Below are 27969 nucleotides of genomic sequence, written 5' to 3'. Positions count from 1 at the left end.
GTGCAGATCCAGAGCAACTTGAGGTCGACTTTGTTGACAGGGCTGTGGATGTTGGTGCTGTTGACTCTCCACCAGGAGTTGGAAGCAGCGGGGGCTGTGATGTTATATCCTGTCTCACCTAACCGCCTGTTCTCCACGATCCGGGGTGCGGGGTGCGGGGTAGGGTAAGACCATGCACCGGGCGGCATCCGACGCTCGCTGGACATGCCACCTCAGACCGGCGACTTCTCGGGCAAGACAACCTTCGAAGAATCCCTCCGACAGCTGTCGATCCTTCGCTGAGGAAACCTTGGGCACATTTAGCCTGACTTGGTGTGCGAAATGCACGTCGACGCATGACTTGATGACCGGCAAACCTGGTTCCCCTCACGCACCAAGCGGAGGGAGCGGTCCGAAGACGATGCTGTTAACCCGAATGCCGCACTTTACAAAAGCAAGGTTGTGCAAGCCAAGCGAAGGGTACCCGAAGAGCAAGCTCTGGCTCGGTCAACTTTTGCTCTCGGTTAACGTAATCTCAAGAACCCTCCCTGTTCACCAACACGCACCCCCACTTTGCCGTCTTGGCAGACGAGTCTGGCATCACCTGTCAACCATCGTTAGCAGCTCTGTTCCAGGCCTGTGATGAAGCAGGCCGAACCAAGGAACCCGCACGACGGCAGGGAAGAGACGCTGCCAGAAGGTTTTTTTCGTAGACGGTGGACGACAACGCCGACCGAAGAATTCGCCGAGAGAACAACGTCCCCCACTTTCCAGAGATGGCCAGGGGGGGGGGGGGGTAACCAGCATCGAGGCACTGCCACTTTGCTGCCTTCCCGAAGCACCGAGGTGTTTCTATCTCGATGGATCGCCATTCAAAGTGGGGTAACCAGGTGAAATTGCCGACCACGCTGCCGAGCTTTTCCCGCGCCTAGATGGACGTGCGGGCTGGTCGCCGCGCCACATGACAGCTGCACGCCGGCGTTTCGCCTGACCGGCGACCCCTTTCCCCACACTCTTCTCTGTTACGTCAAGTTGTGCAGGCGTCGAAGGTTCAAGGTGAGCGACGACAGTCACAGCAAAGGCTCAACAACGATGCTCACATAGAGGTTCCACACCTCGCCCGGCTGGTCTCAAAGCGTTTGGACTCAAGAAGCTTTGAATTTCCCGCGCCCGCCGGTACGACAGAACTGAGTTTGCTATAGCAATCATTTTGGATCGAGGTGGCGGCGAGTGCGAGACGACTCAGCTCTCCACGTACAAGCCGTTGCAAGTAGCGTCTCTCTTGACCAAACCTATATTTGCTGGCACCAAGTCTTTTCCGTTTGGGAAGCAAGCAATGCCTTAGTCTCCAGACAAAGCACCTAGTTGTGGGTGTTGCGACGAGGCTGAATCCCCTGTAGCCAGACCAGCGGGGCCATTCCGGGGACATGAATTGTCTTGCTCTACAAGTACCTGATTGTCTGCACTGAAGCCGACCCCTACACAAAGCGTCTTCAGGGCAATTCATGCTTTTCTGCGGAATTTGCATAGTGATCCCCCTCTTCGGCACGCTCACCTCACCTCACCACCACGCCCAGCCGCGCACTAAGCCAAGGTACAGCACCGGTATCGTCATGCATTGGGAATATGGCAATTCAGATAGCAAAGAAAGGGCTATAGAGGCGGACACTACGCGTTAACGCAACTGTTCCGTCAAGATCACGTTGCTGATCTGCTGCTCCTAACGCATACGCTGAGGCTCCTGAACAAACGCGACCCGTCTCGATCCACTGTCTACCTCATCGTAGCTTCGACGCGGCGGTGGCGCATCTCGACCTCCTAGTGCGCCCAGATGTTGCTGATCACGGTATGAATATGCATCACGGGGCGCCGCACGAGGAGACGAACTGGCGTATGACACTTGCTGATGCTGTGGCTGCTGGTGCTTTGCATATGCCTGCTGGCTCTGACGCGGCAGAACCGGCATAGATGTGTGGCGAACATTGAACTCGCGTGGGTTGCTGCGTGCGTTGGCAGAGAGGTCCTGCTCACGACTTGAGTTGTCCATCCTCGTCGTACCGCTACCGTAGTGACGTGCCGAGCACTGGTGGCACCCACAGACATCCGAATGAGGTGGCTCCATCGACCGCCTACCCGAGGCCATGCTTCGACTGTCTCTGATGATTCCGCCAAACTCTTCGACGCTTCCATTGCCCGCAGCTGCTGATAGCGCAGACGCCTTGGCACTGTTTCGCGAGCCAACGCCGCCACTGCCGCCTGGGGGAGCGTTCGCCGGCAAGCTGTCATGGTATCGCCGACCCGAGCTCACCTCTTGCGGATACGTCCCAGCGCCTACCGACTGGTAGCGCGATGCGATCTCTGGCACGCGACTGCGCACACCGCTCATCGAGGGAAGCGACAAGGTGGGGTCCATCGTGGCCCTTCGTGCCGCGCGTTCCTTTTCCAGCACGTTGAGCTCGCGATGTTCCCGCTCCAGATCCTTTTCGGCTTGGTAGCGAGCCTTCATGCGTGCGACAAAGCTGCGTTCCGAAGCGGTCGTGTCGGTGCTCAGCGAGCGTGCGACGCCAGTAGCAGACAGACGTGTCGACCCCACCGCCGGAGCATACCGATCCAGGTCGTGTGCGTCAGCGCCTGACGGACGCGGATAGCCGAGACCTAACTGCGAGCCTGCACCTCTGTCGTGGACGTCTCCGTCACTGATCTTGGAACGCGACCAGCCGCCATTGTCGTTGTACGCCGACGAAGAGGTGTTGCTAGAATAGACAACGGAGGGAGGGCGGGAGTAGGTGGCAGAGACGGGAGCGCGCGCGGCTGCTAACCCCTCTTCCCTCTCGATCTGCCTCATTCGCTCGCGTTCGCGTTCCCAGAGACTGATCTTGCGGGCATTGGCGTCATCTGCTGCACTGTCAGTTAGCTGGCTCGAGGCAATGCTGTCGCGATCAAATCTGGAAGCGGTGGGCGATGTTTCGGGCCTGGTTGTTAGTTCTCGGTATTGCTCGAGGGCGCGCTCAGCAGGCCGCAATTTGGGTGACGAGACCAATCGAGAACGATCCGTGTGTTCGGCATTGCCATAGGCGAACGTGTCTCTCTCTTTCTGCAGCTGCTGGAAGGAAGCTTTGTGACCGGACTGCATCAACGGCATTGGCTCGCTTTCGTCAGGTGTGCGTGGAATGCGATTGCCGTCCTCCGAGCCCTGCGCGCTGTTGGTGGCACTCAAGCTGGGAGGAGCAGCATCCGAGTCCTCGCGTGGCACGACCAGCTTGTCGACGATGCTGCCCTCTTGCACGGAAGAGTCAGTGCGATCACGGTCGTGGGCGAGTGTTGCGCTACTCGTACGGCCGCCGACCGCCGAAGAGCTTGACGAGGCCAAGCCACGGTCCCAGCTCTGAGGCTGTGCAGCCATAGACTTGATCGTGGAGGCTGACGCTGCACGGATGAGGCTGGCACCCGGCATAGGTGCGCTCAGCATTGTACCCGACTGTGTCGATGATGGCTGTGCCTCGGTAGCAGTGCCATTCGTCGCGGCACGCGGGGTCTGGTCGGTGGCAATGCTGTGCACCGACGCGGCATCGCTTTGGATGGGAGCGGAAGAAGATGGAGAGGCCGTGACGTTGGATGACGAGTTGGAACGCGATCGAGCGCTGTCACGTTCCGGCTTCAGCTGCAAAGAGGTGGATCGAGGCGCTGCAACAGCGTCGGTCGCTCTACTGGCGTTGCTATTGATGCTGGTGCTGCGGCCGAGGTTCGCGACACTGGCGGAAGTGGGAGGAGCCAAGGGTGAAGGCGGACGCCAACCCATCTCCTGTGCTCGCAAGATTGTCTGTGTGTCTTCATTGACCTTGGCATTGATTTGAGCCTGAGCTGCCACCGAAGCCTCCACCTGCGCTGCAAGACCGGCCAAGTACTCGGCTTGGCCGTGTTCGACCTCCTTGAACTCGGCAGCCTGGAGAGCAGGCATGAACTCGGACGATGTGAAGCACAGGAGCTGGTTGAGACGGCCGACGTGCGGCCCAACTCGGCGTACCGACTCGCATCGACTTTTGAACTCGACATCGGCCAAACCTCCGACGGTGCTGGCGACAAGCAGCGACGAAGCGTGACTCTTGGCAGCCATCGAAAGTGCATGAGCGTTCTTGGCGCGGCTAATGTCGTTGGTGAGCGCCTGGACGGTGGCGATGTACTTGTCGTGGGACTCGAGAGCCTTGTTCGCGGTGGCTTTCTTGACGTTCTTCTCGTGAGCAGCGTTGGCCTTTTTGATCTTTGCATCAAGCGTCTGAACGAGTTCGTCATGCGCGCGCTCTTCCTTGGCCACCTTTTTAAAGTACTTGGCGCATGCATCGTTGACCGCCTCGTACTCGCGTTGTACGTGCTTGGCGTGTCGTGACGAGACGTCAGCGAGGCCTTCAAACATGGTCGAGGTGAGCTGCAAAGTTTGGGAGGGTGTCTCGAGGACAACTTTGGTGCGCTCAAGTTCTGATGTGCTCTTCGCGAGCTTCTTTTCGACTTTGGCCAGGCGAGCCGAAAGATCGCGATACTCGTCGAGATTGACGAGCAGAGACTCGAGCGCTTTCAAGGACTTGTGGAGGTCGGAACGCTCGACGAGCTGGACGTCCGCGGCAGAGGACGTGGGGTTGAGCGCTGAAGAGGAGGCAGAGTGACTGAGCGAGGGCATGGCCAGGGGTGAGACGGAGCGTGGGCTTGGCGATACGGCGCTGATGGGAAGGTCAAAGTATTGCTGTTGAGCGGAGGCATTGGTGGGTTGCGGTGTCGCAAAGACCTGAGAAGATTGAGGCGAGATCTGTGGTCGCTGATCCGGCATGGACTGTGTGGGTGGCAAGAGGCGGCTGGCAGTGACATCGTAGCTGACAGAAGCACCGCCAGCAGCAGCAGCAGCAGCTGCTCCAGGAGTGGTGGGAGTGGACGCATACGGGCTCGAGAGGAGGCCAGCGCTGAGGAAGGAGTTGCCTGGGCTGGTGCTCAAGGGCACTGAGGCAGGCTTGGAGTCGCCGACGCCGATGAAGCGCTGCACCTTTTTCATCCTGTCAAGATGCTGTGTGTAAGCGGTCCGGTAGTGTGTGGTCAAAGATCTGAGGTGGATGTTCAGCCGTGCGACGCTTCGAGTTTAACAGCACAGGGTGTGATTGTGACCTTGCTTGTTCGGAGTGCTGTGCTGACAGCCGTTGGGGGGCTCGATAGAGGAGAGCCGAAGACGTGTGTGATGAGGTAACTGAAGAATGATTACGATGTAGTTGGCCGGGAACAACGGAGGAGGATGACTAGGAGCAGGATGTGATGGTGTGAAATTGAATCGTGAGGAGCAAGCATAGGACGGATTACATGCACCTCGTGCAGCTGCTCGAAACACAATCAAAGCTGCAGCGGAATTGCCGCACTCTTCTGGTCGCCCACTTTCTCTGCAACCGTCTTGGGACGGAGCATCCGAGATTCTCCCTATGTTGTCTTTCTCCTACTTCTCAGGGGTCCCGCCCGAAAGTATCTCACACTCGGTGTCGAACGAGGTTCCCTCCACTATCGGCCTGTCCCGTGGTGTCTCGGCACAGCCTGAAGCGATGTTGATAAGATGCAGTCAGACTCGTGGTATGGTGGCGTGCCTTGACGGCAAGGGCTCTTGGACGAGACAGGGGTCTCGACACGCGTGCTTCAGAGCAGAGGCAATCGCGCTGAGCACGCGGATTGTGAATGCCGACCATGGATGACGAACCAAGCACACGGTGTCAGGCAGGATGGCAGGCTGAATGACTGACTTTTGCGATCAACGACATCATCATCAACCCCATCATGCCTGGTTTTCATCTCTCGGCGGTGTCTTGAACTGCTGTCGAAGTGTTGGTCTCATGCAGCGGCCGTAGGACAGCGGGAGTTCAACGCGTAGGTTTCCCCAGCTCACGCGCGTTACATGCATTAAGCCCCTCTTTTCTTCGTTTCTCTGCCGGCTCGAGGGGCAAAATGGAAACGAGAAGCGAGAGTCAGGGGCTCGCTCGACCTCTCGAAGGCTTGAATTTTTCCTTCTTGGCAGTCAGTTAGAACCCTGCATGAAAAAAAAAAGTCGTCAGGTAAGAGGAGTGCGAGTCGTGCGATACAATTTCATAGAGCATAAGTGTGAGATCAAAGACAGACAACAGAGCTTCGTTTCCAAAATTGAGATCGGCTCCGAGGTTTTCGAGGCCTCCGCCTGAACCCGACTTTGGGATTTTTCTACCGAGCGCAAGGGCACACAAGTCAGAGGAAACGCTTGATTTCAAATCCACGCTGCCGTGTTGTGCTGTGCGGCTGCTGCGTGGCTCTAGAAGAAATGCTCGCCTATCTCAGTTGTTCGTGGTCGTCGTCGTTGTCACTGTCATTTCGTTAATATCGTTGGCTTCTCTCCACCACTTGCATCGTCACCTAGTCAACACTTTCGTTCTTTCACCATGTCGCTGGCCAAAACCGTCTACAACACTGTCTTCAAGCGTAACTCGGTTTAGTGAGTTTTCGACTCGGCAGCGACAACCTCGATGTAGCCGCTGCCAGATCTACCACAGTGCAGCTTGCGCTTCGCAGCGCGACTCCTTCAGACGACACTCGGGTGATAGGAATATGGCAGCACCAATCGTGGTCTTGCAGCAGCCTGGCCCTGCTTGGCGAACTGCACATGTGGCAGCTCAACCTCCACTTCCTTCGCAACGACTTTCTTACTGACATCTCGCCCCCGTTTCTTTCTTTCACCATCTGCTTCGACCCGGTTTCAGCGTCGGATCCATCTTCTTTGGCGCCTTTGCCTTTGGCATCGGCTACGACCTTGCCACCACAGCATGGTGGGACGCGCATAACAAGGGCGTAAGTTTCGGCATGTTCACACGAGCCTCTTCCTTGCTTCAGGTTAGGTAGCAGCACGGCAGCACGGTAGTACGAGCATGTACGCACGACTGGCATGGGCAGGAACGAGCAGACAGTAGCGCTGCAGACAGCAGTTCTCGGGGATCTGAAATTGGAGGAACCTACCGGCCCCGCTTTCGACGAGTTGCGTACACTTGGAGGACCCGAATAGCATGTAGGGCGCAGCATTCAACCTGGCTTTCCGCTTGCTCAGATGGCGAGCTGGACGGCCTGCTGCCGTACGTTGGTCGCCTATCACGCTCACAACATGTGCCTTTGTCTCGCCATTCTCGTCGACACGCGGCATGACACTATCTCTACACCAAGCGACGGCCATGGAACGCTAAGCTTGCTGCTCTCTGACCCGCACAAAGAGGAAGACTCGCACCCCTTTGGTCCTTGCCGATTACTGACTCGTTTCCGCTTCGTCTTTTGCCTTGACGTGCTTTCACCAAACCAACAGAAGCAGTGGAAGGACATCCGAGGAAAGGTAGGTGAACCACAAGCTGTCATTGCTAGTCCAGGCCGACATCTTCTGACTTGCATTGTGCGCTCTTCTTTTTACACCCTCTGCCACCGCCTTCTGGCTTACAGTACCTTGAGGACTCCGAGTAAACGACTGCGTGCTTTACAAGCTCGTTCCTTGTCTGCACAACCTTACCATGTTGACCCAACCTCGGCGCTGATCTTGCAGCAAAGGGTCGGTCATTTGTCGATTACACACAACCTCGACTGTACCAGCATAATGCAAATTGAAAGCACCCTGGCGCGTAACTGTCTGCGATGAAACCAGATGACAGAAGAGCGTTCGATGCAGGAATCCATCATGCGGGCGAAGCAGAAGGATCTGCCTGGCAGGAAGAAGGGCTTATACGTGTCGACTCTGACAGCATGTGAGCGAAGGCCTTCAAAGGCGGTTAAAGTAGCAGGGAGGCTGGTCCAGCAGAGCCACTTGACCTTGCTCGAACTCCGGCTTGAGCTTTCTCCGATCGATCTTGACCGCTTTGCCATTCGATCGAGGCCGATCCATACCATGAGAGTGTTCCAAGCTTTCACTGCTCCGGACGGCTTCCGACGAGAGGTGGTAAGGCCGAAGCGAGAGTTTAGCGCGTTCGAAGAGTGCGAAAAGAAACCGAGATCTACCCATTGAACGCGTTCAGTCACATTCATTCACCTTCTCGAACCCGAAGCGAGAGAGAGTGCGGTGCAGGTCTGTCGCAGAACACGCTCAACTTACTGTACGCAACGCGCCAGCAGAACGGTAGTCCAGCCGCCGATTGTAGCCGCAAAACAACACAGAGCTGGCTAGCTGGTTTTCCTGTCAACCTTTACACACCTCGATCAAGACCAAAACCCGCGAGAGAGATTACAGAGCGGTGCAAGGCCGACGGGAATCAAATGCAGTAGCGTGTGAAGGAAGGGTAGCACGCCTTGGCTGAACGCACTCGCTTTGGCTGCAAGGATCAGAGCCCGAATATAAGATCGACGTCAGGAGGCGCTTCTAAGCGAAGCCCAGCTGCAGCGAGGTTTTTTTCTGTCTTATTTTGAGGCGCGGGGCAAGAGCAGCCAGGCGTACGGATCTGCTTGTGCAATTCCTCATGGAGCATCCCTTGCAGCTGGCGAACGCGTCGTTCCCCTTGTTCCTTTTTCCCTTTGCAACAAATCTAGCTCTCTCTCTCTCTCTCTCTCTCTCTCTCACCAACGCCGTCAAGTAGAGAGCAAGAGTGGTCGGGAGAGAACACGACACATACACAGGCTACCACGCGGCTGACGCTGTGCAAGCTGTCGAAGGTTAGTTTGCAAAAGACGTGGGTAAAAATGGAACTCGCTTGCACAGCACGGCTTTGAGGTTCTGCATAGGCGCCCATAGCAGTGGCTTTCCAAGTCCGCAGGGAATGCGTTTGCTACCAGAAAGCAGAGCTCATGCATACAGTACACGCACGAACAGCACCGAGCGAAGCGACCTACTCGCAGCGCGGCTTCACTATCTTGGCTTGCTCGCTCGTCTTGGGAAGCTCGAGTGTCGATAGAACTGTCGAACAGGAACGAAAAGAAAAAGAAAGCGAAAAAGAAAAGGGAGGCTTTGGTCGAGAGCATCGGAACGCAGCCGAATTTGACATTGGACTCCGCTCCTCCGCTTTCGCCTTCGCTCGACTGCTGCCATGCACGAGCGGCTGTTCTGACACAAGAGATTTGTTGGAGGGCAGCCAGCCCCTTGAAGTCACACACACCCCCTTGCTAGCGTGTGTGTGCGTGTGTGTGTGTCTCTCTCTCTCCTCTTTTCTCTCTGCTCGAGACGGTCACGAGTACTGGCCAACTTTGACTGCTGCTTGCTCGTGTGAGTGCCATGTGCGTGGACAGCGTTGAATCGACACATTCCTCGACGCCCGCCCTAGGAATCGCCGCCTGCCCAGGCACCATTCCTCATGACGGCTGCTTCTGCCTCCAGACGGCGTCCAGGGCCAGCACATCATTGCCCTTGCAAGCTGCCTTGTTCCTTGCTTGCGTACCTGAGCTTGTTAGTCGGTGTCGAATACCACGCTCCTTGCCGCCATCTGCAGCTCCGCTCTGTACCCTAAACGCTGTTTCTCTTTGATCTTGCTTCGTCGCCGCTGCCTCGATTGCTCTTGGTCCCACGCCTCCGTCTAAGTCGCTAGTCCCCCAACCTCGCCATCACTGCTGCTGGTGTTTCGTCTTCTTCTCGTTCCTCCTTGGCACTATCCTCTCTACTTTCTGTTCCTTCTATTCTTTGTCTTCCCTCCAACATCACCTCCCCACTTCCTTTTGGCTCTCGATCGTCTCCTTCTTCCACCTTGTCAGGTGCCACCATCTCCACCGTGTCACAAGATCACATCTGCTCAACCTTGGATAAGTCTCCAGCAATCGTAACGAGTACCCCATCGCCGTTCCTTAATATACCCACCGCACGTTCGACAACACTCTGCATCTTTATACCGCCATTCAATCCCACCTTATCCTGGCACGACTGCAAACAAACGCACGCACACCTCTGTCTGCACTCCTCTTCAGCTCGACAACGCTGCACGATCAGCGTCACCTTGCTACCAAGCTATCTATCACGCCCCACTCGGGTTGTTACGCAGCCGATTTCTGCCCAAGCTACGTCAAGCGTCGCCGAACACGAGGCTTGAGCACTTCAGCCAAGCACCACTCCTACTTCTTCGCTTGGACACATCCCCACTCAGCTGGGCCGATCATCACATTACAAAGCACAAGGCATGTGGGCACACCATGCTTGAATAGAAACCTCCTCGTCTCTTTATACACGATCTCTCTTCTTGCTCCCCAATTCGCCCCTCTCTTTGGTGCTTGGCTCGACAGCAACCTCATCACAGTCCTTCCTTAAACCATCCTTTGCATCCCCAACGTCATGTCTATATCCAGGGCATCCGTAGCTGAAAGCCATGCCATGGATGCTGGTATGTCCAGAACCGCCTCCAGAGCAGGAAGCATTTCCACACTCTGGAGCTCGGCAGAGGTGCCACTTTGTCTAGATCCTCGTGTTCAGCCCTCCTCCGATCCCTTTGACCTCTACCCAGCTCGAAATCACTCGATCGCTGGCTCCATTTCACGGAACTCGACACGCTCCAGTCAGCTCTCGATGGACTTCGGTAGACTCAGCATTGACATTCCGGACGAATACCCTTGCCGGCCCGACAGCATTCGTCTCACTCCTCCGCGTGCATCTACCTCGGGCTCTAGCAGCGGCAGCTCTCCCAGCCGTGTCCCCTCGTTCCATATCGGCACCATCGACGAGGACACGCCTATGCAGTCTTCCTCGCCCATCTCCCACTTTCCCTACCAGCCGCCTAGCCTTGGCGCGCAGCATCGCGTGCTCTCTTCCCGCTTTTCCGAGGACACAATCGATGAACCCCGCTTGCCGCACTCGACCTCTCAAGGCACCTTTGGCGCTCGGCTCTCGGTCCCTCGCAAATCTTCTTCCGGCGTCTCAGACATCTCGGTAAGCGACTCGTCACGGTCCTCGTCCATGCAAGATACGAATGCTTTAGCGCAAGGTCGAGTGCAGAAACCTGCTCAGGCCCCTTCCGATCTTTATCGTCGTGCCTATCGATTCTTCGACAAAGGATATACCGTACAGCCCTCGATGGACTCCAACGCGCTGACCAGCTCTTCCCCGGCCAACGTCCGCGCGTTCAACGAGGAGCAGCGTCATGATCGTCCTTCTCTCGTTGGTAGCGATCTTTCACATGAAGGCTCAGTGCCGTCGTGTTCTCGCTCTCAAACTTCGACACACGCAAGTTCTTCCGACTCGGCTTCGGCCTGGAGTGCCGAAGAGTCCCTTTCACGATCGAGCGCTGGCGGTCCCGTCATCGTCACCGCTGAGTTCTCCCGACCCGAAGCACACCTGACACCAGCCTCTTCCTCTACATACGATAAGCGAAGTCCATCCTCATCGCATAAAAGCGACGCTCTCAGCATCCCTTCTCTCCCTTCCCTTCCGAGCTTCAACTCGACGCTCACCACCACTCAAGCCGACTACGCTAAAGAAGTCCGACGCCGTCCCAGCACGGCAGACGTCTACAGCCAAGCATCACGAGTTTCGCCGCACGCTTTGGCTACCCTGCCTCTGCCATCCTTGCCGCCAGTGTCTTCGCCTACTGACCCTGTGCGATACGAAGTACAATCGTACAACATGGCGCCTGAACCTTCTCCTGCACGCAAGGCCACCAGCTCCAACAACACCTCGATCGATGCGAACAATAGCAACAGATCCACCTCGTCGAGACTGCTGCGCGCTCGATTCGCCTCGACGCCCAAGTTACGCCTCGATGCCAACCCAACGCTCGCGATTGACCAGGCGCTGCACGTCCAGCATCCAGTTCCGCCTGTGCCGGGCCCGTTGAACAACCCTGCAGTCGACCGCCGCCCTTCGACAGCGCAAATGGATGGCCGGGCCCCCTTCTTTGGTCGTCGCTTCCGTTCGCGTACGCTGGGCGAATCAGACCGTGCTGAAACAACTAACATGCAGACAGCTTCTGTTAACGCTGGTTCGCGGGTCCTTCCCGCTCAAGCTCTTGTGTCTCCTCAGCGGCCTCTTGTGCTTTCTAGCTTATCGTCAGGAGCAGCTTCGGCTTCTTTGATCCCTCAGCGTCATCCAAGCCAGGTCTCTGCAATCAGCTCCGACCTTCACTCTCCTCTCTACCCCATGCAGCCAACCCCAGGCTCGTCGATCAGCTCGGCCACATCTCCCGCCACCACCAACAGCTCCCTTCCCGCGACACCGCGTACCACTACCACCTTTCCCCGTCCTAAGAGCCGCGGTACCGGCTCGGCATCCAAGACAGGAGGTGCCGGCTGGGCGTCATACCTTCAGTCCGGTCTCACGCTGCATCTCGAAGGCGATCACGGTCGTGCCTATCAAATCAACTTGAGCTACCTCGGCTACGATCCCTTTGGAAGGCCCGAACAGCTCGTGGAAGGCACCGAAGCTGCGCGTGTCTTGACGCCAAAGCGGCCCAAGTCACGAGGTGACAAGGATCAAGAAGCCGAGCAGTCTGGTACGCTCGAGTTTGGGCCCGGCGAAGAAACACGCCTGGTCGATGGCTTCACCTTCGAGATGGGCCGCAAGTCGGAAGTCGCGGTGCTGCTAAAGCATCTTACCGTCGGCGAAGATACTAAGGCCGACCTGCTGACTCGTCAGGCATCCCTTTCGCTGTCGGCGCAGGGCAATCATGAAGTGTCGGGCTACGAACGCAAGGGAAGGCTGGCGTGGAAGTTTGCTTATCGCGTCGAGACGGATGGTGGGCATATGGGCAAAAGACGACTGGTGCCGCTGCGGTTCTCTTGCTCTGCCACTCTGCTCAACCCGGAGCGGGCGAGAAAGTCTCGGCTTCTCAACCTGGTCAAGAAGCAGATGGTCCCGACACTGGCGTCCAAGGCCATGGCGAGCGCTGAGACGCTCGACTCGCCTAGATCTGCATCCTACGCGTACGACGAGGGTCTAGCCACGACGACGGCCTCACCTGCTTCGTCGCGTCAATCAAATCGACAGCTTACCGCGGATCCAACCTCGCCCGTTCGACGCAACCACATCGTGAACAGTGCCGGTGGCAACAGCGCCTACAACAGTCCCTTGCGCCACGTGAGCCGCACCGCTGCCTCGGCGACGAGCGTCACTTCGGCCGAATCAAGTTTCTGTTCGCAGCCCACTACACCCGGCAGAGAGGCGGCTCAACCTGATGGCCCGATGACCCGGATGCATGTCCTCCAAGCGTCGCCCGTCTCTGCGCAATTTGGACAACCCACTTCGGCGCATCGCCAGCTTCGATCTTTTGCTAGCGCTGGTGCTGGTGTTGCACCTGCGCTTCAGCTGGATCTCGGGCAGCACGTGGTGTCGGAGCCTGGTGCAAGCAGCAAGAGGTTGCAAGAAAAGGCGTCGATGGCGTCGTCGCTCAGCGTCTCTTCGATGAGCTCGGGCAGTGTACAGCTAGCTAAGCCGATGGTGATCAACGGACGCAAGCTGATTCCGATCAGTCTACCTGCTGGTTTGGCACGAAAGAGTCGGATCGATCCTGCGTTGCTGCGGGCGAATGTGATTGCTGGCTCCCCCGCCAGTGCCCCTGCTGCAGAGTCGGCGGATAGGCAGAGAAGCACGTCGATGAACTCATCTGCTAGCTCGTCGGAACAGAGTCATCGTCGACGCGTGGCAAACACAAGCAATGGCCTCAAGTGTCTACTGTCCAGCCAGCCTCGTACAGGCGCTGCGTCGGCCGGCTCCAACAGTCGGCCACCTACCGCCTCGGAGACAATCAAGCTGGAGTACCTCGCACGGACTGCTTCGGAAAACTCTTCCCCCGTCTCGTTCGCGACCTCTCCGACGATGCTTGAGCAGCCAGCTCAGCCTCAAGGCTTGCGACACCAAAAATCCCTCGGAGCCGCCATCCTCACTCCGTCCTCGTTTGCCGATGGGGAACGACGCAGACGACGAAGCAAGACCAACGAAGAGGGAGGACGATTGCGACCGTTTACGGCGGATGCCTGGGGCGAGTCACAGTATCCGACGCCGGAACAGCAGATGCGGGCATTGAGTCAGCAGCATTACCAGCAACAGCAACAGCAGCGGGAGCAGTGGGAGCACCGACCTCACATGGTGGAGAGGGGCGTGTCGTTTGGCTCGTACCACTCGAGTGTCGAGAGCGGCAGCGGCGGTAGGAGGAGAGGTGAGGAGGGAATCAAGCCGCTCACAGCTCCTCCTCGACCGGGTAGCCGCAGTCGACCGAGGACTGCACAGACGATCACCGCTGCGACGGTTGCGCCGGAGGGTGCAAGCTATCGTGTGGCTATGCAACACGTGCAAGGGGTTCGATCCTAAGCCGAGGTACAAACAACACTTTCCTTTAGAACACGGAACGCGGCATTTCATTTCCTTTGGCTTCTCATGTTGGTTACACATCACAATCACTTCGCTTATAGATACCCTGATCTCCTGACGTAGAGTGTGCGCGGCTTGTGAAACGACGCTTAGGGAGTGGCGTGGTGACCAGCGAGTTGAGATGTGAGCCAGAACCGGTGTCTCTGCTTGCTGACTACAAAAGCACGGAAGTTTGGATATGATCACGCTGTGAAGAGCCTTAGCAGCCCACGCAGATGCTGTCCGACGTTGTGCCTGTTGTCACGAATCCGAGGTGGTAAGTTACGATGAACCGCTCGCTCAAATGAAAAGTCGCAACGCCAAACAAGATTCAAAGCGTCGATTGACTGCGACGGCATGCTAAAAGTACAAGATGCGAAAAGGCCAAACCAAGCGAACAAGACATGCACCGACAGTCGAAGCGATCACAGCACGTCTTCCAACTTGACGGGCATCTCGTCGATCTGGGTCGAATAGAACTGCTCGATATCCCGCAGCGTCCTAACATCGTCCACGGTGACAAAGTTGATTGCGACACCTTTCCTGCCGAACCTTCCACTCCTGCCGATCCTGTGAATGTAGTTCTCCCTGTTGGTGGGCAGATCGTAGTTGATGACCAACGAGATGTTGGCAATGTCAATGCCTCTGGCCCAAACATCGGTGGTGATCAACACCCTCGAGCTGCCCTGTCTGAACTCGGCCATGACTTCGTCACGCTCCTTCTGCTGCATCTCACCATGCATGCTGCTAACCTGGAAGTTGTTCTCCTTCATCTTTGCCGACAACCAATCCACTTTGCGTCGGGTATTGCAAAAGATGACGGCTTGCGTGATGGTGAGGGTATCGTAGAGATCGCAAAGCGTGTCGAATTTCCACTCCTCCTTTTCGACTGCGACAAAGAACTGCTTGATCCCCTCGAGCGTGAGCTCGTCACGTTTGACAAGGATGCGCACCGGATCGGTCATGAACTTGGACGTCATCTCGAGCACGTCTTGCGGTAGCGTTGCTGAGAGCAACACAACTTGGGTCGACGGTGGGAGGTAGCGGTAGACGTCGTAGATCTGGTCCTTGAAACCCATATTGAGGAGCTCGTCGGACTCGTCGAGGATGAGCATCTTGATGTTTTTGGTGCGCAAGTGTCGGCGTCGGATCATGTCGTACACTCGCCCCGGTGTGCCCGACACAATATGCTGACCGTAATCGAGCTTGCGGATGTCCTCCCCTACACTTGTCCCTCCGATACACGCATGACACTGTACGTTGAGATAGTCACCCAGCGCAAGAACCACAGATTGGATCTGAATGGCCAATTCTCGCGTTGGACTGAGCACCAGCGCCTGGGTCTCGCGAAGAGTGGTATCGATGGATTGGAGCATCGAGATGCTAAACGTGGCTGTCTTGCCCGTGCCTGACTGCGCTTGTGCGATCACATCGCGGCCACGGATGATGGGGAGGATGGCGCGCTGCTGAATCGCGGATGGCTTTTCGAAGTTGTACGCATAGATGCCACGAAGGAGATCTTCCTTGAGTCCCATTGCGTCGAAGGTGGTGGCGACCTTGACCTGTTCGGAACTCTCAAAGACGAGCTTGTTGTCGCCTGCATTGACGCCGCCCGACATGATGCGTGCGATTGTTCTTGGCCGGAGCGAGACTGAAGGAGAATGATGAGGTGGAAGAAGAGAAGCAAGTCGAGAAAGTCGAGAGAAAGCGGCTTCCAGCCAAAATTGTGCGGCACGTGACTGCGATAAAGTTCGGATTGCGGAAATGGGCGAGAAAGGCACTTTTGGCGAATCTGTCGTGTGTGCTTGCTTGTTCTCTTTCTCCTTCTCCTCAACATCCTCATCGACCTCCTGTTCGATCTTCTCGTTAATACACCGAAGAGCATCGAATCAGAATGGCAGACACTTCGCTCATCGAAGTGGCGCGCCAGACCCACGAAGAGGCTGAACGATACCAGCAGGCACTCGTCGATCTCTTGCTCCACTCGGCTTCCACCTCCTCGGGTCTCACACACAAGGACAAGCTCAAGCGGGCACACAAGGCATCCGACCTGCTAGATCGCGTTACCTCTCGCTACCAGTACCTCGATCGCTTTTACGCAGACGAACACGGCGACCGCCAACGTGAGCTCGAGTCGCTTTCCTCCACTCGCAACGACGATGCATTTGGCGAATTCTACGACCGACTGGGTCGTATCCGCGAGTATCATGAACGATATCCTGGTGCACTTCCGGACAACTTTGCGGTCGACTTCTCATCACTAGAGTCCGGAGCTGGTGCATCAGCAGTTGCTACGGGAGGATCGTCGTCATCATCGTCGGCGGTGGCGGGATACACAGACGCGGCAGGGCTGGACTTCATCGATCGCATGTTCTCAGGCGAAGAAATGGCGGGAAGGTTCTTGGATCTCTACTTCTACCACGAAATGTACCTCAACCTCAAAGGCGCAAAACGCATCTCGTACCTTGCTTACATTGACGATTTCGACAAGCTTGCGGGTCCCTCCTCACTCATCCCCAACCACACCAAGAAAACGGATGCGTATCGCGCTTACCTAGTCGATCTGCGCAAATACCTCGATGCGTTCCTTCGCAAGACGCAGCCACTAGCCAACATAGATGTGCTTTCCTCGCAAGCAGTGAGCGAGTTCGACGAGGCGTGGGAGCAGAGGCGGGTACAGGGATGGGAGGAGCAGGGTGCCGAAGTGTTTGGTACAGTTGGTGGACAGAGTAAAGGCAAAGCAGCGGCAGCTCAAGGGCAAGAAGGGGACGGTATCTGGTGTGCAGCATGTCGCCGGTTCTACTCAAAACAAACGGTGTATGACGCCCACCTCAAGTCGCCCAAGCATCTCAAGGCGGCGGCGCGCTTAGCACAGTCTGAACAGAACGGCACCGACTCCACCCCTCACAACAGCAACAGTGCAAACGAGGCGGAACAGATCAAGATTCGCGTACGCTCGAAAGCCATGGCACGCGAAGAAGCCATCATCGGCGCCCTTGCCGCGCGACTCGCATCCATCCGCGCCGACACGAAATCCAATGTCGAACGCAAAGCAGCGCTCACCGATCGAGAGCGACAGGCGGAAGCCGAGGCGGCCGACGCGGAGCTCAACCGCATGTCTGCGCTGCACCCCACCTCGGGGCTCGACGACAGCGCCGTGCAGATGGACGAGGACGACGACGAGGACGAAAACTCACGCGTGTACAACCCGCTGAAACTGCCGATCGGGTGGGACGGCCGGCCGATCCCGTTCTGGCTGTACAAGCTGCATGGCCTTCGCAACGAGTTCAGGTGCGAGATCTGCTCGGACCACGTCTACCACGGACGCAAGAACTTTGAAAAGCATTTTACCGAGTCGAGGCATGCGTTTGGTATGCGTGCGCTAGGCCTGCCGAACACGGTGCAGTTCCGCGACGTAACGAGCATCGCGGATGCACTGGCACTTGCGGACAAGCTGCGGAAGCAGAGCAAGACGCAGCAGTCGCAGGCGGGCATGGATGCGCAGGAGGTCGAGGACGAACACGGCAACACGTATACCAAGAAGACATACGATCTCTTGAAGCGCCAGGGTCTTATTTAGGCGGTGGACCCCGTCGGCGATTCTCACTGCATTTGCGGTCCTCAGCCAAATACGACGTGCAACTACAACATGTATCTTCTGTGGTGTGCGAGGGCTAAAGAGTGAACAAGGCGTTGGCAGAAGCGATGCCAAGATCTTTGGTGAGTTTAAGTACGTTGAGTTGGATTTGATTCGCTTGTGCAGCCGACGCAGGTTTTGCTGATGATTGCGATTCCTGCTTCAACCAGTCGTTGATGGCGAGTTGCAGAGCAGACGGCTGGAATACGTCCGTCCCCGCTGCAGGCAGAGAAGATATCGCTGAGGAGGCTTTCTTGGCGCCAAAGAACTTGGAAATCGAAACGGGCTCGTCGATCCATTTCACCTTGTAGCCCCTCGGAGCCGTGCCGCCGGCAACAGACGCTTGCGGCAACAGCGTTCCATATAGACTCGTGGGAGGGGCGGTTGTGTTAGAGTCTAGCAGCGTTGGCGTTGAGGAGGCAGAGGCGGCGGCGGCGTCGGTGAAGGACGAGGTGCGTGACAGTGAGCGCGTCAGTCGTTTGCCTCCTAGTGTTGTCGCAGTGTTGTTTACGGGGGAAATGGTGGTGGTGGTTGAAGAGCTAGAGGGAAGCTTAACTTTTTCCTCGAGCATGGTTTTAGCCGTAGCCCAGCTGAAACGCACGATGCCTGGCCACCCGAAGACGGGGTCGAGGGTGCGTTTGAGGAAAGCGACGGTGTTGGGATCGCCTGGGTATCCACTACCCAATGCACCCAGGTTGTCCCAGACTCTGTTCACGACGTCGGAGCCATCTACCTCTTCCCCTGTCTCTGCCTTGCGTTTCTTGGTTTCGGATGATTCGAACGGCGGTGGATGGTTAGTCGTGTCGCCCAACACGTTCGCCTTTTCCACCTGCGCCTCAGTCCGTGACGGCTGCTGCTGCTCGGCATACCTCCAGCCCTCAATACACCGATCCCTCGTCACCTTGGCCGCAATACTCGCCGCGCCGACAATCGGATAGATTGCATCCGCTTTGCTCGTCACCGTCCACTTGATATGCGGGTGTCTGGGGAATTGCGAGCTCAACAACCGCGAGTAGCTCTTCGGATCGCCCACGGTATCCACATAGATCTCAGTGACATCGACGCCGCTCTCCAGCACACCGGCAATCAGCGAGACGGTCGCGGCACTCGATTGGGCGTTGAGGTTGACCGGACGCCGACGCAGCATCCCCGCCGAGATGTCCTGCGGCGCCATGACACGCACAGCCCAGCCCAGGTGTGTGCTGTCGTCGATCAGCGCCGAGAGCAGCGTATCACGTCGTTCGGCCGTCAACGCCTTGGAGTCTGCAAACCCGATCTGCTTGAGATCGTCCTGGTACGAGACCGGGCAATAAGCAATGCCGTAGACCAAAGGACCAAGGACAGGTCCTCGACCGGCCTCGTCGACACCCAGAACACAGGGTACGCGGATAGCCGGGTTGGACGGGTCCACTCTGCTGCATTCGGATGGGATGGGCGAGGCGTATGTGTACGATTTCGAGATGGGCGTTGTTGGCTCGGACGGGATGGGAGGAGGAGGTGCTGCTGCTGCTGCTGCTACAACGAGCTGAGAGTCGTCGTCTTGCTGGACGGAGATGTGGTCATCATCATCGCCACCAACACGGACTGCAGCCTTGGTCTGCTTCTTGATCTTCTTTGGTGGCATTATGGCAATGTTAAGGGTGGTTGTGGGAGTGGAAGAAGAAGCAGGATTCGTTTGAGGTGTTTGGTGTTGGTCGCACAGAACAGACGCGTCGCGTAAATTGACTGCACATTTGTTAGACCGAGGTGGGGTGTTGGTGAAGATTAAATCGCCTCCACAGCGAATAACAAAAAAAGGCACAAAAAGCGAGAAATTTTTGAGTGCATTTTCAACCAGAAAAATTTGTCAATTTCTGGAAGAATGTGTGATGGATTCGTGAAAAGCACTCATCATCGTCACTCTTGATCACCACCACCACCACCACTTTGCATCCAGCATTGGCAGTCTTACCAGCAGTGTGAGACGATCGGCTGTATACACTGCCAAACATGCTGGCATCAACAGGGAAGAGCTCGGGCTCGTCCAAGCCATCCACCTCCAAGTCTGCTTCCGCCACTGAGGCTGCGGTGGCCACCTCTTCTTCTGCCTCGTCATCCACATCGACGCCGGAGCCAGCTAGCTCGTCTCTTCCGGACCCCAAAGCTGACTTGAGTGCATATCTGCTCAAGCTGCAATCGGCCCTCCAACCGCTCACACGCAATGCGGCAGCCATCCCCACGCACGGCGACCTCGCCTTCCACCGCAGCATGGACCGCAAACTCGCAAAGAAGCTCGATTCGGAATCGGACCGTGTGCTGCAATCCATATCGCAGCTCGCAAGCTGGATTGCCAGCGACTCGCGCGCGCCCAAGATTCCGCTTGCCAAAACCGATGCTTCCGGCTCCAAGAAGCAAAAAGCAAGCGTCGCTGTGGATTTGGATTTCACAGATGTTATCACCAAGGAAAGCTTCACTTCGAATTTGGGCGAGCTGGTTGACCATCTTCTGGAGAGTGCCGACACTTGTCTCGACGAATACACGGGCAAGCTCGCACCTCGCAAAGTGGGAGCATCTGCTGACGACGCCGCTGCCAACGCTGGCGAGACGGGCACCACTTCGAGGTTGCAAGCCATGACAGCTGTGCAGAACGGCAAGGCGTTGCCCAAGACCGGAAACCTGCCTTCGTGGGTACTGAATGCGCCCATCTCACCACCGCAGAAGCATTTCACCACCAAACCCGACAACTCTGCCTCGACGCTGTGGCAGCCTACGCTCAAGTACGGCAAGCCCAACGCACAGGTTGCGCTCGGACACGTCAATCCGCCACGCATCGGCGCTGATGGCCAACCGCTTCCACGTGGTCCCAGGAGGGGAATGTACTGCGCGGAAGGCGACCCGCTCGACAACCCGTACTACCACGAAATCGCACACTCCTCACCACCGACCCACGCGCTCTCCAAACCAGACGCGGCAGCCAAAGACCACCCCCCGCCGCCGCTCAACGAAAAGGAGCCGTCCCTCTCCACCGACGCATGCCCCTTCCAGTGGGTGTCGACCAAAGCACAGATCGAGCAGCTGCGCGACCACCTCGACGAGCCGCGCGTCCTCGAGATCGCCATCGATCTGGAGCATCACTCGTACCGCACTTACCAGGGAATTGTGTGTCTCATGCAGCTCTCGACACGCTGGGGCGACTGGATCATCGACACGCTCTCGGACGAGGTGCGCGAGCACGCCGAGCTGCTCAACTCTGCCTTCACGGACCCCAACAAGGTCAAGGTGCTGCACGGCGCCAACCACGACGTGCTCTGGCTGCAGCGCGACCTGGGCTTGTATCTGGTCAACCTGTTCGACACATACCATGCGACCAACGTGCTCATGTTCCCCAGCCACGGGCTCAACTACCTCATGGCGCGCTACTGCAGCTTCGACGCCGATAAGCGCTACCAGCTCGCAGATTGGCGCATCCGCCCCCTGCCCAAGGAGATGCTCTACTACGCCCGCAGCGACACCCACACGCTGCTGTACATCTACGACAATCTTCGGCACGAGCTCATGGAGTCCGGGGGCGTCGATGCGATACGCCAGGTGTTCGAGCGCAGCAAGGATGTCGCGATGTCGACGTACGCGAAGGAAGAGTGGGACAGCGAAGGCGAGACACGCGAAGGATGGCGCAGCGTGTGGCGCAAATGGGGTGGTGAGGCTGCTCTGGGCACCGAGGATAGGAAGGAGGTGCGACAAATGAAGAAGGAGGAGCGGCTGGTCCGGGCACTGCACAGGTGGAGGGACAGTGTGGCGAGAGAGGAGGACGAGTCGCCCAGGTACGTGCTGGGTGCGAACAACCTGATGATGTTGGCGGCTAGGGCGCCGACCAGCAAAGAGGGAGTACTGGCATGTATCCCTCCCAATGCGTCCGGGTTGAAGAAGCGGATCGATGAGCTGGTCAAACTGATCGCTACAGAGTTGCAAGAGTGGGAAAAAGATCAAGAGGCAAAGAAGGAGAGTTTGTCGGCAGCGCTGTTGAAGGAGAGCAAGGAAGACGAGATGGATGTTGGCGAAGCTGTTGCACGCGATTCTCTGCAGCAGGAGCGAGCCGTGTCGCACTCGATCTCAGCCATCAGTCACGTCGCAGCCACCCTTCCGCACGTCGACCCTTCCATCTGGTCCTCCGCCGCCGACTCCACTGGGACCGCTGCCCCCTCCGCTGCTTCGCGAACCGGCATGCGTGGCGCAGTGCGATCCTTCGCATCCAACTTGTTTGGTCGATCCACCCCACCCACTCCTTCTTCTTCTGCTGCTGCTGCAAAGCCAAGCCTGAACTCGACCATGTCCAAGCTCTTCGGCACGCTATCTGGCAACAAGCCCACCTCCACGCCTGCTGCAGCCAAAATCGACGCGGTCAAGGCCGGCTTCATCGACGCAGTTGGCGCACTCGTCGGCAGCACCACCACCACCGGAGCCGACGTCGATGTACCCGTGCAGGATGCTTTCCTCCCACAGAACCAGGCCGATCCCACCACGCCTTCCCCCGCTGTGGAGACCGTCACCTCGCAGCGCGCAGCAGACACAGACGACGACGCGTCCGAAAAGGAAGACTTTATCGTCGTCTCCACCACGGCCTCGAAGAAAAAGTCCAAGCCCGCCTCCCAGCAGGGCGACTCAAAGAAGGACAAGAAGAAACGCAAAGCCGCCGACGCCGCCGCCGCTTCCTCTTCCCCAGCAGCGCCGAAGCCGAAGAGGGAGAAGTTCTCGGCCGAGTTTGACTTCTCGTCTACTCCCGATGCGTTCACGTCTGCCCCCCCGGTGAAAGACGGAGCGAAGAATGAAGGTGGCGGCAGGAAGCAAGGCCACAGGAAGCAGGAGGGGAAGAAGGAGGGGAAGAAGGAGAAGGGAGATGAAAGCATATTCAGACAGCCTCGGGATCGTGCCAGACGCAAGACAGGTATGGGAAGCACCATGTAAACCTTCCCTTCACCCGTCATTCGGACGATCAATTCGAATTTATCTTGCGCCACGCGGGGACGAGAATAAGCATTACAATGCGTGGAAAAAGAGTATACAAAGTGTGCGAATCGAAAGCAGATGTCCGTGTACTGTACTGTACATGAATAGTAACAGAGAAAGGGGGAAGAGTCGCATCAGGGCGCCTGACAATCCGGAATCACTAGGCCGTCCTTCAAGCGCTTATTGGCATCAAACAGACCCCAGTGCGCCTCGACACCTCCGTACAGTGGGTCCTTCCACGGCTCGTCGAACGCCTCGAACACAAAGCTGGGCTGCAGTCCTGCGGCAGTGACATTGGCGTTTGACTGGCACACGAAGCTCGCGAGGAACGTATTGAGCTCGTCGACACCGGCCGTGGCGCCCTGGTACGTCGCCAGGCGGGTCTCGTTCGCACCTGTCGGCCAGCCGGCTTCGGCGACGTACAGCGTTGGCTTGTTTGGCGCCAGAAGCGCAGTGGCGGGCGCGTTGGTGTTGGTGTACTCGTACACCCAGCCGGCGGCTTGGTCGACGGGGAGCCCACCGAACCAGGGGTGCACGTTGGCCATGATGTAGTCGGCACCCGAGGCGAGTTGGGTGGTAACCATGCTGCCTGCGTCCGCGGTGCCGATGGGGACGTATTTGCCCGTGCCCTTGTTGATTGTGCTGTTGACTGTCGCGATGTGGTCGAGCAGCGTGGTGACGCTGCCTCCATTCAGCAGGAACTCGTTGCCGACCGTGATGCCGGCAATGCGATCTGTACCGTACTTGGCGATGGCATCGACGACGTTGGCTACCTGGCGCTGGAACGTCACCGCGTTGTCGTCGACCCACACGGCGAGGAAGACCGTCATGTCGACCTGCGTCTGCTTGATCGCCTCGAGCACCAGCTGCGACGTCTCGCAGTCGCTGCCGTACAGCCGGACGCGCGACGTGAGCTGCGAGAGCAGCTGAACATCCTCCGTCACATTGCTCTGCGTCGCCCCGCACGCAGGGTACTGCGCGTGGAACGGCGTATAGCAGATGCCGTACATCGAGTGGTGCAGCCGCGGATCCTTGGTGAACTTGCTCGGATCGCCACCGCTCGTACTAACCACCCCTGCGGTCGGCTTCCCAGACTTGTCACCAGAGGTCGAGGACGAGGGCGGATCGACGATGGTCGAATTCGTCTTGTTGCGTGTCGCGAAGAAGATGATGATCGCGAACACGATGGCGGTGGTCAGCGACCCCACAATCGCCGCCCATTTCTTCTGCCGCGGCGTGAATCGAGCCGGCTTCGCGGGCTTAAAGTCGTACGCTGATTCCGTCGCCGCCAACGCGGCCTCTTTGCGGGACAGATACCGCTCGCGTGCCTGAGCCAGAGACGTGCGTGCCGCAGCCGCGCCGTCGTCCAACCCCCACACATCCATCGACCCGCGATGCGAGTAGTACGTCGAATCGTCCTCCCCGCTGTACCTCTCCTTGTGGTAGAGCGAGTCGTGACTCGCAAACGACGGCATGTAGTGCCCCGCTCCCAACGCCTCTGGTTCCGAGGGCAGAGTCGGGAGGTAGGGGGAGTGCGACAGGTAGCCAGATGGCGCCGAGTGCAGTTCCTGCTCGTCGTGTCGCGAGGAAGAGGTCGGGTAAGGTGAAGCCGCGTGTGCAGTGGACAGGCGGTACGGTGCGGGAATGGGCCCGTTGTCCCAATAGTCGACCGTGTCGGCGTCGACGCCATCTTCGAGCGAACCGTGTGCGTGGGAGGAAGTGGAAGCGGAAGAGTGGTAAGGTTGTCCGCCGCCTCCGTCGTACGAAGGAGCTGTGTATCTTGCTGCCATGGTTGTGACGCCGTCAAAACCTCTCCGGTGTGAGTGTGTGTGACAGAGAGAGAGAGAGAGAGAGAGAGAGAGAGCAGAGGATGTCACTAGCCGGGATGATGGTGGTGTCGAGAGATGAGAGACTCTGAGAACAAGTGGGGAAATGGCAACCGCACAAAAAAGTCACACACCCACCGCCTTGCGAGCTCCCGACAATCAGGACCGCCTTCATTTGGGAACAGTGGAGGCATAGAATTGCGTCCAAGTTGCAGCGTCACCATTGCTGCTTGGCACTGGACTCCTGTACCCAGGGACTCTGTTCGCACCAAGGGGGCAAGCGGAGTTTGACTTTTAGCACGACCCCTATAGAACTGGGAAAAAGACGCCGAAGGAGGGCGGTAGATGCTCTTCTAACTTTTTTTGGGCGTTCGCCCTCGTATCCTCGCTCAAGCTCCCATCTTGCCCACCATCCTCTCACCCGGCGTTCTTTCGCATCTTCGCGTCGCGTCAACGAGCTAGATCTCTTCCTCAAGCGGACTGATTCCAGACCGGCTCACGCAAAAAGCATCGAAAGATAAGAAGAGGGGCCGAGGGGCTCCAAGCAGTTGGCAGGGTCATAGCGAGAGCGAAGAGAAACAGGGGCTTCGCTGTGTTTGACAGCTTGAAAACGTACCTTTTTTATTTTGTTGACTGGCGACCTGCCTGTTCGGGAAAGTAACACTCGGCGAAAACCCCTATCCTCGTTATTTTATTCTCCATGGCGAGCGAGACGGAAACACAGGGCCGACTGTCACGTGGATTTTTCCAATTACATAAGCATGACACTGACGAGAAAGCGGAGAGCGGAAGAAAAGGAAGAAAGGCGAGTTTTGTCGTTCTTGCTTTTGGCCGTGTCGACTTTGGGATCATCGTCTTCAACCCGCTACCAACGCATACACACACATATTTGGCAACAACACAACGATGCTGCGAGGACTCACAAGGAAACTCACACCAGCGGGGCTGCGGTCCACCCTCGCATCCGCATCCGAGTCGTCATCGAGATGCCAGCAGTACCGACCGTCTTCCGCCCTGCGAACATTCGCAACATCAAGACCGACGCTGAACAGCAACGAGGACAAGTCGGCATCCACACAGCAGCTCGAATCGCAGGCTTCGGGACAGTCCACTTCCGACCCGACTCCCGCTGGCAGTAGCACTGTCTCGGATGCTCTGCAACGCGAGCTGTCCTCGGACGATGCCTCTGCGTCTACGAGTGGCAGACAGGCAGCGCCTTCCAACCTGGACGACCTCCTGGGCTCCATTTCTGCCGTTTCTTCGCTTCCTGGCTCCGAAGCCTCTTCTTCCACCGATGCCTCCACAGGAACCGCGTTCAGGAACCGCACATCCTCGCCCCTTATCCGCGGCTCCTCCGCCTCGCGCTACGCCCCACTCTTCTCCTCCTCCACCACCCTCCCGCACCGCCTCTTTGTCAACTCATCCCGAAACAACACGATCCTCACCCTCACCTCGCCCACCGGCGACCCGCTCGCGTCGGCATCCGGAGGCAGCGTCGGGTTCAAGAAATCCGCACGATCCGGGTACGAGGCTGGGTACAGAGCTGCGTTCAGCATGTTTGGCAAGATCAACGAGTTCAAGGATGCCTGGAGGATCCAGCACTTGGAGGTACTGTGGAACGGGTTTGGCCAGGGACGGGAGGCTGTGTTCAGGGCCTTGTTGGCGGGAGAGGGGCAAGGGACCAAGAATCTCATCAGCAAGATGACGGACAAGACACCAGTCAAGATCGGAGGTGTCCGGCCGAAGAAGCGCAGGATGTTGTAGGGCCGGTCACACATACAAAATACATTGTAGAACGTGAACAGTTGGTTCAACAATGAACAAATGGTTGGCCCATTAAAGTGGCATCCGTCCGTTGTACTTTTACGTTGCTGCCCCAAAAAAGGGATCCTCGAACAGTCTCGCTTCTGTGTTTCAGTGTTCCATCTCGACAGGCTGTCGGTTGAGCAAGTAGGCATGCCACTCAGCCGGCCACACCGTTTTTGAGTCTTGTAAACCTAAGTTGTCAGTCGTCTCTAGCTGTCAGTCGAGCAAAGAGCTTGTCTTTATCACAGCGGTCAACTTTGCGATAGAATGCAATCGGGAGACGCCCCGATAATAAAAACATGCAGCAGCGCACAGACGCAGTTCCCACTTGAACCCTTTCCTGCATTTTTGCCCTCTCTCTCTCTCTCCCTCCTCTTCTCCGACAACGCATCCCACCAAACTCTCCCTCTCCGCACGCTCTTATAGACAGAGACGGCAATGTCGGAGCTCTACCCGATCCCACTCGGCATCGCCGCGTACCTGGGCTACTCTGGATACCGCAAAGGATCCCTCTCGCTCGATGGTGCAATCACTGCGTCGGTCGTCGGATACGCCTCCATGGCCAACCCGTACATCGGCTACGGCTTGACGCTCATCACGTTCTACCTCACCGGATCGAAAGCGACCAAGTTCAAGGCGCAGATCAAGGAGGGGCTTGAGACACACTCTACCGAGCCTGCGGCACGGGCGGCGAAGGAAGTGAAGGAGTCGGGGAAGAAGAGGGATACGTCGTCTGGCAACCGGAATGGCGTTCAGGTGCTGTGTAACAGCTTGACCGCGGTTGTCGCGTGCATCGCATTCCGCGTGCTCAACCGTGGAGCGCTCGCTGTGGATCCGCTGTCGACCTCGACGCTGACCAGCTTGAGCTTGGCAGGGAGGCAGGTGAGGATCACCAACCTAGCGCTGACGCTCGTCGTCGCCGGACACTACGCAGCGTGTATGGGCGATACGCTGGCCTCGGAGCTCGGCATCCTCTCCTCGTCCACCCCGCGTCTGGTCACCAATCCGCTGCGTAAAGTACCGCGTGGCACCAACGGCGGCGTCTCGGCGCTCGGCCTGCTCGTCTCGGCACTCGGCGGATCGCTCATCGCCCTCACCCAGTCCCTCTCGCTGCTCATTCACTACCGCTCTTCAACCCACGTCGCATGGGATGTACACGTCAAGCTCGGCGCCCTGATTACAGCAGCCGGCCTCGCGGGCTCGCTCATCGACAGCCTCCTCGGCGCCACCCTCCAGCAGACGCTCTACAACCCATCCACGCGCAAAGTGCTCGTCGGCCCCATCACCGACGTGCTCGACGGCAACAAGCACGACGACCCAACCGCTTCCTGGCAGCTCATCACGGGTCTCAATGTACTCAGCAACAACGCGGTCAACTTGATCTCGTCTGCCTCCACCGCGCTGCTCACCGCCTGGGCCGGCTCAACACTATTCTAAATGCAAATTGCTAGATTTCCCTCCCCGCTTCT

At 57.6% G+C, this 27969-nt stretch overlaps 9 protein-coding genes across 9 annotated transcripts; 5 read left to right on the top strand and 4 right to left on the bottom strand.

The window, feature by feature from the left end:
- Positions 1 to 1699: 1699 nt before the first annotated feature.
- EX895_003611 (uncharacterized protein) lies at positions 1700 to 5017 on the bottom strand (the record flags this gene model as incomplete). The annotated part of the gene is made up of 1 exon (XM_029884209.1): positions 1700 to 5017. The coding sequence occupies one exon, from the start codon at positions 5015 to 5017 to the stop codon at positions 1700 to 1702; it is 3318 nt and encodes a 1105-aa protein (XP_029739582.1).
- A 5229-nt stretch (positions 5018 to 10246) lies between these two features.
- On the top strand, positions 10247 to 14209 carry EX895_003610 (uncharacterized protein; the record flags this gene model as incomplete). Its single annotated transcript, XM_029884208.1, has 1 exon — positions 10247 to 14209. The coding sequence occupies one exon, from the start codon at positions 10247 to 10249 to the stop codon at positions 14207 to 14209; it is 3963 nt and encodes a 1320-aa protein (XP_029739581.1).
- A 464-nt stretch (positions 14210 to 14673) lies between these two features.
- On the bottom strand, positions 14674 to 15867 carry EX895_003609 (uncharacterized protein; the record flags this gene model as incomplete). Its single annotated transcript, XM_029884207.1, has 1 exon — positions 14674 to 15867. One exon carries the CDS (start codon positions 15865 to 15867, stop codon positions 14674 to 14676), a length of 1194 nt encoding a protein of 397 aa, XP_029739580.1.
- A 275-nt stretch (positions 15868 to 16142) lies between these two features.
- Positions 16143 to 17828, top strand: EX895_003608 (uncharacterized protein; the record flags this gene model as incomplete). Its single annotated transcript, XM_029884206.1, has 1 exon — positions 16143 to 17828. One exon carries the CDS (start codon positions 16143 to 16145, stop codon positions 17826 to 17828), a length of 1686 nt encoding a protein of 561 aa, XP_029739579.1.
- A 94-nt stretch (positions 17829 to 17922) lies between these two features.
- On the bottom strand, positions 17923 to 19509 carry EX895_003607 (uncharacterized protein; the record flags this gene model as incomplete). The annotated part of the gene is made up of 1 exon (XM_029884205.1): positions 17923 to 19509. The coding sequence occupies one exon, from the start codon at positions 19507 to 19509 to the stop codon at positions 17923 to 17925; it is 1587 nt and encodes a 528-aa protein (XP_029739578.1).
- A 365-nt stretch (positions 19510 to 19874) lies between these two features.
- Positions 19875 to 22826, top strand: EX895_003606 (uncharacterized protein; the record flags this gene model as incomplete). The annotated part of the gene is made up of 1 exon (XM_029884204.1): positions 19875 to 22826. The coding sequence occupies one exon, from the start codon at positions 19875 to 19877 to the stop codon at positions 22824 to 22826; it is 2952 nt and encodes a 983-aa protein (XP_029739577.1).
- A 176-nt stretch (positions 22827 to 23002) lies between these two features.
- On the bottom strand, positions 23003 to 24658 carry EX895_003605 (uncharacterized protein; the record flags this gene model as incomplete). Its single annotated transcript, XM_029884203.1, has 1 exon — positions 23003 to 24658. One exon carries the CDS (start codon positions 24656 to 24658, stop codon positions 23003 to 23005), a length of 1656 nt encoding a protein of 551 aa, XP_029739576.1.
- Positions 24659 to 25600: 942 nt separating this feature from the next.
- EX895_003604 (uncharacterized protein) lies at positions 25601 to 26458 on the top strand (the record flags this gene model as incomplete). Its single annotated transcript, XM_029884202.1, has 1 exon — positions 25601 to 26458. The coding sequence occupies one exon, from the start codon at positions 25601 to 25603 to the stop codon at positions 26456 to 26458; it is 858 nt and encodes a 285-aa protein (XP_029739575.1).
- Positions 26459 to 26938: 480 nt separating this feature from the next.
- On the top strand, positions 26939 to 27937 carry EX895_003603 (uncharacterized protein; the record flags this gene model as incomplete). Its single annotated transcript, XM_029884201.1, has 1 exon — positions 26939 to 27937. One exon carries the CDS (start codon positions 26939 to 26941, stop codon positions 27935 to 27937), a length of 999 nt encoding a protein of 332 aa, XP_029739574.1.
- Between the last annotated feature and the right edge of the window lie 32 nt (positions 27938 to 27969).

The sequence above is a fragment of the Sporisorium graminicola genome, chromosome SGRAM_21 (genome assembly GCF_005498985.1).
Source record: "Sporisorium graminicola strain CBS 10092 chromosome SGRAM_21, whole genome shotgun sequence".
NCBI lineage: Eukaryota > Fungi > Basidiomycota > Ustilaginomycetes > Ustilaginales > Ustilaginaceae > Sporisorium > Sporisorium graminicola.
The sequence above is the reverse complement of the archived record's forward strand: the minus strand, read 5'-3'. Positions and strand labels throughout refer to the sequence as shown.